General features: G+C 30.5%; 1 protein-coding gene across 1 annotated transcript in view; it reads left to right on the top strand.

Annotated features, from left to right (window-relative positions):
• Positions 1–14,200, top strand: part of LOC116113503 (probable disease resistance protein At5g63020) — a 44,670-nt gene that overhangs the window by 9,344 nt on the left and 21,126 nt on the right. Inside the window, exon 2 of the mRNA XM_031399658.1 lies at positions 10,684–10,747. Coding sequence (XP_031255518.1) covers positions 10,684–10,747 — 64 coding nt within the window. The remainder of the gene's footprint in view (positions 1–10,683; positions 10,748–14,200) is intronic.

Here is a 14,200-nt window from a genome sequence, read left to right on the forward strand (position 1 = left end):
CCAACCATCTGCGTACATCTGTACAATCATTAAATTTCATGATTACATCCTTATAACGCAATCACCATAAATTATAATCTAAAGAGTTTACATGAATTTGAATTTAGGGTGGAACTTTAATAGTTTCTAATATAGTGGGTTGCAATTTAGTTTGGCTAAATGGTAGGTAAAAAAATATTTTGGCCGTGTATAATATGGCAATAAAATTATTAAATTTTCAATATCTATTATTAAGTTAAAAATGTTAAATTATATCATTTTGGAATTCATCAACCTTCCCCCTCTTTTTTATTTCTGCTCTGCTGACAGCCTTTGCAGCAGGTTTGGCCATTTCTTTTCCAGGGTCCCAGTTGAATGTAATCCATTTGCAATTTACACAGGTATGAGTCTATGACACACCACTGACAGTGATCAGTTAAAATTTGTTTTACAGGGATGGTTAAAATTTGTGTAAAAGATTCAACCACTCTTGGTACCGGTGGATCCAAACCTTTGATACAATTGATTGGATAAATCTTATCAATAATTTATTAATAATACTAAATGTACAAACAAATCTTATAAAGATTTGTGTACAAACTAATGTGATATAAAATAAATGGATAAGTGAATATAAAAAATGAAACTCATCATATTCATTCTTTTATTTGTTTTGTGCTATATCACGTACACAAATCTTTGTAAAAGTTATTTTTACATATAGTATTACCTATAATTTATTCTACATACTTCCCCCAGACTTCATAAAGTCACTTATGTTGGTAAAAAGTTTTTATTTTATACATAAATATATTCTCCATTAAAATTCTTTCAATAAAGCAATTTATCTTTGTTTTTTTATTTATCTATCCTTTTTGTTTTTGATTCATCCACTCTTAATATTAGTAAATCAAAACGTTGATATAAATGTTTGGATAAATCACATCAATAATTTATTCTACATACTTCCCGAAGAGTCCATATGGTCACTATGTCGGTAGAAAGTTTCAAATTGTACACATGAGCAAATGACATGCTCCCACCCTAAGGGGAGTGACGGACGACGACGGGCAACTAAGATCAAGATTATTGGGGTTTTTGAGCTGCGATGCAAATGAAGTTATTGGTGGTAATAGGGTTGATTTTCGGCATTGGGAGCGACTAGAATTTTGCTTGAAGTGTGCAAACAAAAAAACTCGATGGTCAACGAACGACAACAGTAAACGGTCGGAGATGAACAGGGGTTTTTGAGAGAGAGATGAGAGGATCTGATGATGGTGTTGGATTAGGCAATCAGCGCTGGAATCAGGCTAGATTAGCTTGAACAACAGTTGAGTGGGTTTGTGGATAGTGGTGGTGGCTAGGATGGTGAGGGTGATGGTGACCGACTGGGGTGAAATAAAAAGTGAAGGATAGAATAGTAATTACACAAATTAAAATTTAAAATTAACTTAAAGTTTTAGTTTAAAGATGAAAATATGAAATAAATGGAAGGTATTAACATGAGATTTGACTAATCCTTAGGTGGAAACATGTCTGCTCTATATACATGAACTTTTTTAATCATCTAAAAAGGTCAAGTGTGGGTACGGAAGCTAAAGCACAACAAAAAAAAATTTATTCCAAGAATGCACCATAATAAAAGAGTATACTAGTTTGCAATTTTTTCATAATAATAGACTTTTTTACTACTTTTACTATTTTTAGAAATTGCTACATCTTTTAAGGTTAAAGAAGAAAGTTAAGAAATTGGAGAAAATATAAGGAAATTTTTTTTTTTTTTTTTTTTTTTATGATCAGAGGTGTCTGAACTAGTTTGCACATATATTAACTAATTTTTTAGAACTTTGAAATTGATGATATGGTAATTCTCTTAATAACCATCCCTAATAAGGTCTATAAGAGCATCTCCAAATGACTCTTTATATTACTCAAACTCTTTATTATAAAGAGTTTATCCATAAAAATAAGAGTCCAACAGACTCTTTATCTTTAAAATATAAATTAGAAAGTGAGTTTGATTCTCCATATTTAGAGAGTTAAATTTCACTCTCTATCCTAATTTTAATTAATAAATTATAAATTCTTATATATTTTATTTATTAATTCTCACTCCCCCCTCTTTCTTAAAAATAAAGAATATCTTCGTTAAATTTAAAAAAGTCTATTAGATTTAAATAAAAATTATATTCTTTATATTTTAAAATTAATAAAAATATATTTTATTTATATAAAATATACTCTTCAAAATAAAGAATACTATTCAAAATATTCTAAATACTTGAAATCTAAAATTTATATTAAACCTCTTTACTTTTTTACACCAATAACACCATAATGGCTTAAAATAATTTTGGAAGCCGCTCCACATAAGGAAATATTTGCAAACTGAATTCTCCTCGTTTTCTCTTTAAAAGGGAAATTCTTATTTATAAACACTCAAATAGTACAAGCAAATAATACAAGAGTGAAGACTGAAGAGACATAACAAAAGAAAAACAATCACAGAAAGTCTCAAAAAGATATGTTTTCAAATGATATTTGACAAAGAATTCTTCATGACTCCCATATTGATGATTTTTTGGCATTATCTCAATATCTTAAAAATCCAACACCAATTCAATTAGCCGAAGCCTTACCTATTTCTTCAAAAGCCATTGACAAAATTATTCTTGAAACCGAAATTCGTGCCAAAAAAGTTCTCATGAAATATAAGGACGCCCATCCAAAAGAATCATTTAGTTTTTGGGCTTCTTCTCTTTTTAATAAACCTTCAACATCAACATCAGAAACCAATAATTACATTCAACAATTAATCACAGCTGAAGAGGCAGCTGAATTAGTCGAGGCTGATGATTACGAAGGAAAAAATGATTTATTAAGCTCTCAAGTTCAAGACAATTCTCAACACTCCGAAGACAGTAATTCAGACAATTTTCTTTCGGGCAATTCTCTTGACTCTCAATTTGAGGATTCTCAATTTGAAGATGATTAAGAGGCAGTGACTCAGCATCACCTTTGTTCAAATTTCAACATTTGCAAGACTTTTTAAGATTATCTTTATAAAGATGTTCAAAGCCTTATCACATAGCTTCTGCAATAATTTCAAGTCTCAAAATTCAAAAATTTCGGCGCTGACAAGTTTCTTCTCCAGTCGTCTTTATCTTTTTCCTAGAAGCAAATTTGTCAAGATTTTCTGCAAACATTTAAAGACTTCAAGACTTCTTCAAAGCAATCCTTTTACGTGGCTTTTGCAAAGCTTTTCAACAATTTCAAGACTCACTTTGTCAAGCTCCCCTGACAATAAGCAAGACTTTTCAAGATAACTTTTATGAACCTTATCAGCTTGTCTGTCATTTCCAGAGCAGATCATCAATAATTCAAGACACGTATTCAAGACAGCTCTTCACTTATCAACAACTTTATCTTTTTCCTGTATTGCATTAATGTAACGGATTCAAATCCTTTTGAAATCCGGTCTGTTGTAGTATAAATAGAGATCACTTCAGTTGTAAGCGTCAAGTTTTAGTTTTTAGAAGTCACAAAAAGTTTTAAGTTTTAAGTTTTCAAACACTTTGAGAGAGAAAGTTTCCTCTCGTGTACAAATTATCAAAGCAATAAAGACTGTAAGTTTCTTCATTACATTCAATTTATTTTGACTCAATTTACATTCATTCATTTACATTGTTTTTACTTTAAATAATTGACTTGACTTGACTTTTCTTTCAAATACTTTGCATTTACTTCATTCATTTATATTATCTTCATTCAATTACTTTGTGTTTTTTATGATCTTGCTTTATATGGTATCAGAGCCAGGTAGTGTCAATAGAAGTTATGATTAGGAATTAAAAACCGCACAAAACAACACCCATAACGTGTTTACTGTAGCAGATTACTGTTCACAGGATATACTGTTCATCACTGTTCACTATTACTGTTCATGCACTGTAGCAGTCTACTATAGATTACTGTTCATCCGTGCACTGTTCACAGCTTGATTGAATTAAGCGTTAGATAAATCTAGAGAGTTTTAATCTAGAAGAACTCTAGAATTGATTCTAGGTTACGCTTGGTCAGCCTGGAGGGTGCGTTGGTCAGCCTGTTAACCGTTGGTCAGCCGTGTTAGGTGGTCCCGGAGGTGGTCCCGTACCTTGGTGGTCCCGTGATCTAGGAAAGAAACTAGAACTTTTGGGTTAGAATTATTTTAGAGATGTCTAATTTCTTAAGGCGATTAGGAAGTAGCAGTAAGCGAGATGACAGTAGTAGTAGTAGCAGTAATGCTATTAGAATTAATAATCAACAACAAAACACTAATAATCAAGAATTAATGAAATCTATTAATACTCAAGAGATTAATATGGCAAAAATAGATCAACACTTACATAACTGGAACATACCACCAGTAAAAAAAGACACAATATATCAAATAGGTAGTTTTGAATTTATGTCAGATTACTCTATTAAAACAACAGAAGATACAATAATGATAACCGAAGAAAAGGTTGAAGAAATTCAACTTCTTTCTGAAGAAGCAATACATAGACACAGACAAAACAATTATAAATTTTTACACATAGGATTAGTACAAGTAGCAGTAAAACCATTATTTAGATTAGGACAAAACATTCCAATATTATTTAATATTAGAACGCAAGAAATTTAACTTCAAAACTCTTTATTAGCAGTATTAATTCGAATTAGAAAGTGGCCTGTTATTTTGATTGTTATCCAAACTTTACAGTAGGATACATGATCCCACAATACTGTCTGCATTAACTATTAATTAAAAGCTTCTAATCTTCATATCAAGATAAGACAACCAGTAGCATTAATCTATAGGATTATTACAAAGTTATGAATAACACATAAGTCCAAGAGCCATTAGGATGTCCCCCACCAGGACACACAGTATTATGGAAGCCGATAAAACAAAACATAAACATTTACACCAAAAAGATAGCTTGGGATGAAATTATCAAACAACAGATTGGAAATTAGAAAAATTATGCCCTCCAAAATCTTACATGATCAAAATGATTCTGAATACAACAAATATACAAGAACCAGACGGTACAATAAAATTAAAATTTAGAGAAACATCCTCAGAACAAAATCAACCCATAATAACTAACAAAACTATCAGAACCCTAGGATTGAAGAAATTACAACACCTAGCCTTTCGTCAACAACTTCAACAAGTAAATTAGTAGGAGTAAATTATTCCCCTCCTGTACCAAAACCTGCATACGAAAACACATCAAGTCCACCTAGTTCCCAACACAATCAGAAGTATTAGGAAACTATAATCAAATCAACACAATAACAAAACCTTTTGAAATAAAAAGAATTATTAAGACAAGAATTCTTACAAGATTATAATAAAGAAAAAAGACAAATATCTTTACAAAATTTAGTCCGAAGAACAAAATACCCTAGATCGAATGGTACATAAACAAGAAAAATTAAAACAAAATATTTATTTCTTTAATTGGTTAGAAAATAGAAAATGTTATCAAGATTTAAGTGAAAAAGAAACTATTTCGTTACCACTATGCAACAAAAAATTGGCAAACAACACAACATAAAAACTATTACATCTATCCATCCACCTTTAGAAGAAATAAAATAGAACATCAACAAGCGAAATAATAGCATCACCATTTAAGAAAATTAATAGAATTGATGATGATCAAAAGCAACCAACTTTAAGAGACATAAAAATATTCAACATCACAAACAATTACTCTAATCAAATTCTCCACACCATTAGTCAACAAATGAATAGGATAGAAGATAATACTACCCACATCATTACAAAAATTTCAAAAACCCCCGGAAGGAGATAATAGATTTTTCCACAAATTCACCCAACTTTAGGAAATTCAACATCAACTTTAACATCAACTTCAACACCCCTTTATTCACAAAAATATGTTAAACATTTTTTGAACCCTTGATATTCCAAGAGAAGAAATTATTAAACTCCTAATCACAATACTATTTTAGAAAATTAGTAAAAAACTTAGTGAATTATCATCCTCTAAATCAAACATTAATGTCCTTACCGAATCCGACCCAATAGAAGAATTAAATCAAAATTTCAAACTTATCTATTAATAAAATGAGAAATAATATGAGATATCCTAAAACTCGAAACATTATCAAGCATTCTTTGCCAGATATGCAATATGAAGATATATCACAACTAGCAAGATCTTCCTACACTGGAACAGGAATAGATGAATGGAATATAGACGGATTAGCTGAACATCAAATATTAAATATTTTACAAGAAAGACTATGGCAGCATTGCTCATAACACATGACAACACTGATCATCAAATGCAAAAATATTAGTCTCAGGATTTACAGGAATGTTAAAAAATTGGTGGGATAAGATTTACCCGCAATCACATAAACATCACATATACACGCAACAAAAAAGACTAGGAAAGTCAAGTAGAAGGTACTAGGCAAGTAGAATATGAAACATGAAGAAGGGATGCTGTAGCCACTAATTTATGCAATAACCAAAAACTTGTAGGAGACCCAACAAGCTTTCAGAAAAAATCAAAAGAATATTAGCTAACTTAAGATGTCCAACTATGGCAGATTTTAGATGGTATAAAGATATGTTTTTACAAAAGTATTCACAAGAACAGACTGTAGGAAACCCTATTGGAAAGAAAGGTTCCTAGATGGTCTACCTAGATTATTTAGTAAACTGTCAAGAATGCATTATACAAAAACACGATGGCAATATACCTTATGAAGATTTAACCTACGGAGATTTAATTATTTTATTAACAACGAAGCTTTAATAATTTGCACTGATTTAAAATTAAAAGCAAATTAAAAAATGAATTAAAACATAAGAAAACAGAATTAAGTGGATTTTGTAGTCAATACGGCTATGAAAAAATATTACCTCCCTCTATTAAGTACAAAAAGATAAAAAACAAAAACAATATAGAAACCTATTATAAAAGAGATCAAATACGAACAAAATTTATGATAAACCTTAAAGAAAAAATCTTCAACAAGAAAATATCAAATCCTATCACTGTTGGAAATGTAAACAACAAGGTCATTACGCAACTAAGTGTCCTATGAAAATCAAATTAAAAAATTAGAAATAGATTCAGAATTAAAACAACAATTTTAAAATTATTCAACAGATCTGAAGAAGAATCTAGTTACAATACAGATAATGAAGACTGATTATCAAATTCAAGAAATTCTTCCGAATCAATAGTGAGTCCTCACAAAATTCTGATGATTGTGATTGCATGGGGCCATGCTACTGTGCAATGAAATCAATAAATATGATATCAACATCTAGACCAAAGTCAATAAATGTTATTACCAAATCAAAAGAATTTTATTAGACATTATTGACAAAATTCAAGATGAAGACATTAAAAGAGAATATTTATTAAAACTCAAAGAATTAATTTTATCCGAAGAAAAACAAAAAGATGTAGATTCTTATAATTTAAAAGACATATTAAAAGATTTGAAACCAACACAAGTTACTCTAAGTGATTTACAAGAAGAAATCAATATTCTGAAACATCAAGTTAAGAATTACAAATGATAATATTGAAATCAAAACAGATTTATATTGTTTAAAAGCCTCAAAAAAACTATAGGACAATCATCAACCTCAAAATCAGGATTACAGATTAAAGAAACTGAAGAAGCATTTATTAATGAATTCTAGAATTCAATTTCAAAAATGGCATGTTTACATTAAGATCAATATTAATCATGAATTAGAATATTACACAAGCTTTAGTTGACACTGGAGCAGATCAAAATGTATAAAGAAGGATTAATTCCAACAAAATATTATGAAAAGACAAAAGAAGATTATATGGAGCAAATGGTCAACAATTAAACTTAATTAAAATATCTAATGCCCAGTATGTATACAAAATTTTCGTATTAAAAGTACTTTCATTCTAGCAAAAGATCTTGATCAAGATTTAGGAACACCTTTTATTACTCAAATTTACCCTTTCAGTGTAACCAATAAGGGAATTACAACAAATATTTTAGGACAAGAAGTAACATTTGAATTTGTCAATCCACCATTAATTAAGGATATTAGTAAATTAAAAAATATTTCAATATCTAAGATAAACACTATTACCAAATTAAAGAGTCTAGAAATTGTCCCTACCAAGAAGGCTCGATTATCACAAAATTTTGGATGCTTGCATTACAAAAACTTGTTTTCAACTTTTTGCATTAAGATTTCAAAGTTTCAAAATATATTTTCGATAAAATACAAAAATCAAAAAGTTTTTCTAATAGTCTCTCTCATCACAAAACTTTCAGGACACAGATTTATTAGGAAAGAGTGAGAGTGAGGAAAAGATGGGCACTCCCATCAAACAAAAACGATCCAAAATCAAAGGCATCGTATGCGATGCTACCACCTCCACAACCTATTACCCCACAAACAAACCTCACAATCAAAATCAAAACCCAATAAACAGAAAATATATCACCCAACCAAACCGGTATAACTCTTCTTGATGAAGAATGCTGTTCTCATCTCCACCAAGAAATTACCACAAGCCCTTACCATACCACCAACCTATACACCTTCCTCATCAAAACCGTCGACTAATCCCACTTTTCAATACTTGAGAAAAATATAACCAATCGATTTGCATTGTTGAACCCGAATATTGGGGACAAACTATGCAAGAAACTTTTCAAAAATTTTCCCTCAGATTTATTTTATTCCTGATGATTTATTAAAACAAGAACATTTTATGAATTATTTTAGTTGATACGATTCAATAGAATTACTCATAATCCTGATAGAAATGATCCCAATAGAATTGCTTTTTCAAAATGCAAAATTAAAAAGGTTTTAAGACCTCAAGATGGCGTACTGGATTTATCAAAGACGCCCATTTTCTAATCCTTCATTCCCCAAGAATTTTCTTATAAAGATTATCAAAAAGCTTGGTTTCATACGTTCTGTTTAACTCATACAACACACTCCTGGTTTTTCATTTTGACAAAACATGTCCAAAACATTTCCAAAAGGTTTCAACAATGGTTAATTTTTTCGGTTTAAATGAAAAAATCTTTCCACCTTCGTCTTGGAGGATATCTATTGTTTACAAATTTCAACAACAAGTGAAGACCCTTTGCTAGCTTTTTCCAGCAATTTCTTAATTGCCTGGATAATGAGTTGGCAATTTCATATCACTACTCCTCCTCCTCCAAAATTCAGAGAATTACAAAGAAAATTTCTTATTAAATGGTGGCCTAGTTTTTCCATCCAAAATATGTACCACCAGCTGTGCAAGTGTGGCTTCTAACACCCCCAATTATGTCAGCCTCAACAATCAATACATTTTGACTCAAAATCAAGACTCCTTGCTGAGTTGGCTCAATGTCAAAACCCTCAAGATATGGACAAAATATTATGGCCATTGGATCTTCAACATCACAAAAAGCAGACTCGGATAGCACCAACACCAAGCGATCAAGATGAAGATGACTATTTTGTCATGTTCCAAAACCAGATCAATTTGAATTCATAAAGGTTGATGACTCAGATTCTGCAATAATTTCAGTCTCAAAATTCAAAAATCGCGGCGCTGACAAGATTCTTCTCCAGTCGTCTTTATCTTTTACCCAGAAGCAAATTTGTCAAGACTTTCTGCAAACATTTAAAGACTTCAAGACTTCTCAAAGCCATCCTTTTACGTGGCTTTTGCAAAGTTTTCAACAATTTCAAGACTCACTTTGTCAAGCTCCCCTGACAACAAGCAAGACTTTTCAAGATAACTTTTATGAACCTTATCAGCTGTCTGCCATTTCCAGAGCAGATCATCAATAATTCCAGACACGTATCCAAGACAGCTCATCACTTATCCACAACCTTATCTTTTTTCCTGTATTGCAATAATGTAACGGATTCAAATGTTTTTGAAATCCGATCGTTTGTAGTAAAATAGAGATCACTTCAGTTGTAGCGTCAAGTTTTAGTTTTTAGAAGTCACAAAAGTTTTTAGTTTTAAGTTTTCAAACACTTTGAGAGAGAAAGTTTCCTCTCGTGTACAAATTATCAAAGCAAAAGACTGTAAGTTTCTTCATTACATCAATTTATTTTGACTCAATTTACATTCATTCATTTACATTGTTTTTACTTAAATAATTGACTTGACTTATAATATATACATATATATATACACATTTTTGACATATATATATAATATATATATATACACATTTTTGACGTAGTAGTAGTAGCAGTAATTGAATGAAGATATATAAATGAATGAAGTAAATGCAAAGTATTTGAAAGAAAAGTCAAGTCAAGTCAATTATTTAAAGTAAAACAATGTAAATGAATGATGTAAATTGAGTCAAAATAAATTGAATGATGAAGAAACTTACAGTCTTTATTGCTTTGATAATTTGTACACGAGAGAAACTTTCTCTCTCAAAGTGTTTGAAAACTTAAAACTTAAAACTTTTTGTGACTTCTAAACACTAAAACTTGACGCTTACAACTGAAGTGATCCTATTTATACTACCAACGATCGGATTTCAAAAACATTTGAATCCGTTACATTAATGCAATACAGGAAAAGATAAAGTTGTGGATAAGTGATGAGCTGTCTTGGATACGTGTCTGGAATTATTGATGATCTGCTCTGGAAATGGCAGACAAGCTGATAAGGTTCATAAAAGTATCTTGAAAAGGTCTTGTTGGTCAGGGGAGCTTGACAAAGTGAGTCTTGAAATTGTTGAAAAGCTTTGCAAAAGCCACGTAAAAGGATTGCTTTGAAGAAGTCTTGAAGTCTTTAAATGTTTGCAGAAAATCTTGACAAATTTGCTTTGGGTAAAGATAAAGACGACTGGAGAAGAATCTTGTCAGCGCCGCGATTTTTGAATTTTGAGACTTGAAATTATTGCAGAATCTGAGTCATCAACCTATTGAATTCATAATTGATCTGGTTTTGGAACATGACAAATAGTCATCTTCATCTTGATCGCTTGGTGATTTGGTGCTATCCGAGTCTGCTTTTTTTGATGTTGAAGATCCAATGGCCATAATATTGTCCCTATCTTGGGGTTTTGACATTGAGCCAACTCAGCAAGGAGTCTTGATTTTGAGTCAAAAATGTTGATTGTTGTTGAGGCTGACATAATTGTGGGTGTTGGAGAGCCACACTTGCACAGCTGGTGGACTAATATTTTGATGGAAAAACTAGGCCACCTTTAATAAGAAATTTTCTTTGTAATTCTCTGAATTTTGGAGGAGTAGGAGGAGGAGTAGTGATGTGAAATTGCCAACTCATTATCCAGGCAATTAAGAATTGCTGGAAAAAGCTAGCAAAGGGTCTTCACTGTTGTTGAAATTTTTGTAAACAAGTGAAATCCTTCCAAGACCGAAGGTGGAAAGATTTTTCATTTAAACCGAAAAAATTAAACCATTGTTGAAAACATTTTGGAAATGTTTTTTGACAGTGTTTGTCAAAAATGAAAACCAAGAGTGTGTTGTATGAGTTAACAGAAAGTGAAACCAAGCTTTTTGATAATCTTTATAAGAAAATTCTTGGGGAATGAAGGATTGAGAAAATGGGCGTCTTTGATAAATTCCAGTGCGCCAGTCTTGAGGTCTTAAAACCTTTTTAATTTTGCATTTTGAAAAAGCAATTCTATGGATCATTTCTATCAGGATTATGAGTAATTTCTATTGAATCAGTATCAACTAAAATAAATTCATAAAATGTTCTTGTTTTTAATAAATCATCAGGAATAAAATAGAAATCTGGAGGGAAATTTTTGATAAAGTTTCTTGCATAGTGTCCCCATATTCGGGTTCAACAATGCAAATTGATTGAGTTATATTTTTCTCAATGTATTGAAAAGTGGGATTAATGTCGACAGGTTTTGATGAGGAAGGTGTATAGGTGGTGGTATGGTAAGGGCTTGTTGGTAATTTCTTGGTGGAGATGAAGAAACAGATTCTTCATCAAGAAGAGTATACCGGTTGGTTGGGTGATAATATTTTTTCGTTTATTGGGTTTTGATTTTGATGTGAAGGTTTTGTTTGTGGGGTAATAGGTGTTGAGGTGGTAGCATCGTATACGATGCCTTTGATTTTGGATCGTTTTGGGTTTGATGGGAGTGCCCTCTTTTCCTCACTCTCACTCTTTCCTAATAAATCGTGTCCTGAAAGTTTTTGTGATGAGAGAGACTATTAGAAAAACTTTTTGTTTTGTATTATCGAAAATATAATTTTGAAACTTTTGAAATCTAATGCAAAAAGTTGAAAACAAGTTTTTGTAATGCAAGCATCCAAATTTTGTGATAATCGAGCCATTCTTGGTAGGGACAATTCTAGACCTTTTAATTTGGTATAGTGTTTATCTTAGATATGAAATATTTTTAATTTACTAATACCTTAATTAATGGTGGATTGACAATTCAAATGTTATCTTGTCCTAAAATATTTGTTGTAATTCCCTTATTGGTTACACGAAAGGGTAAATTTGAGTAATAAAAGGTGTTCCTATATAACATCTTGATCAAGACTTTTGCTAGAATGAAAGTATTTTAATACGAAAATTTTGTATAACATACGGGCATTAGATAATTTATAATTAATGTTTAATTGTTGACCATTTGCTCCATATAATCTTCTTTTGTCTTTTCATATATTTTTGTTGGAATTAATCCTTCTCTTATACAGTTTTGATCTGCTCCAGTGTCTACTAAAGCTTGTGTAATAATATCTATTCATGATTAATATTGATCTTAATGTAACATGCCATTTTTGAAAGTGAATTCTTGAGATTTCATTAATAAATGCTTCTTCAGTTTCTTTAATCTCTAACCCTGATTTTGAGGTTGATGATTGTCCTATAGTTTCTTTTGAGGCTTTTAAACATAATAAGATTGTTGATTTCAATATTATCATTTTGTAATTCTTTAACTGATGTTTCAGAATATTGATTTCTTCTTGTAAATCACTTAGAGTAACTTGTGTTGGTTTGTCAATCTTTTTAATATGTCTTTTAAATTATAAGAATCTACATCTTTTTGTTTTTCTTCGGAAAAATTAATTCTTTGAGTTTTAATAAATATTCTCTTTTAATGTCTTCATCTTGAATTTTGTCAATAATATCTAATAAAAATTCTTTTGATTTGGTAATAACATTATTGACTTAGGTCTAGATGTTGATATCATATTTATTGATTTCATTGCACAGTAGCATGGCCCCCGCAATCACAATCATCAGAATTTTGTGAGGACTCACTCATTGATTCGGAAGAATTTTCTTGAATTGATAAATCAGTCTTCATTATCTGTATTGTAACTAGATTCTTCTTCAGAGTTGTTTGAATAATTTTTATAATGTTGTTTTAATTCTGAATCTATTTCTAATTTTTAATTTGATTTTTCATAGGACACTTAGTTGCGTAATGACCTGTTGTTTACATTTCCAATAGGTGATAGGGTTTTTGATATTTTCTTGTTAGAAGATTTTTTCTTTTTATAGGTTTATATAAGATTTTGTTCGTATTGTTAATCTCTTTTATAATAAGGTTTTCTATATTGTTTTTGTTTTTTTATCTTTTTGTACTTAATAGAGGGAGGTAATATTTTTTCATAACCGTATTGTACAAAATCCACTTAATTCTGTTTTCTTAGTTTTAATTCATTTTTTAATTTAGCTTTTAATTTTAAATCAGTGCAAATTATTAAAGCTTCGTTGTTAATAAAACTAATAAATTCCGTAGGTTAAATCTTCATAAGGTCTATTGCCATCGTGTTTTTTGTATATGCATTCTTGACAGTTTGACTAAATAATCTAGGTAGACCATCTAGGAACTTTCTTTCCAATAGGGTTTCCTACAGTCTGTTCTTGTGAATACTTTTGTAAAAACATATCTTTATACCATCTAAAATCTGCCATAGTTGGACATCTTAAGTTAGCTAATTCTTGTGATTTTTTCTGAAAGCTTGTTGGGTCTCCTACAAAGTTTTGGTTATTGCATAAATTAATGTGGCTACAGCATCTCTTCTTCATGTTCATATTCTACTTGCCTAGTACCTTCTACTTTGACTTTCCTAGTCTTTTTTGTTGCGTGTAATATGTGATGTTTATGTGATTCGGGTAAATCATTACCCACCAATTTTTTAACATTCCTGTAAATCCTGAGACTAATATTT

This window comes from Pistacia vera, unplaced genomic scaffold (genome assembly GCF_008641045.1).
Source record: "Pistacia vera cultivar Batoury unplaced genomic scaffold, PisVer_v2 Contig121, whole genome shotgun sequence".
NCBI lineage: Eukaryota > Viridiplantae > Streptophyta > Magnoliopsida > Sapindales > Anacardiaceae > Pistacia > Pistacia vera.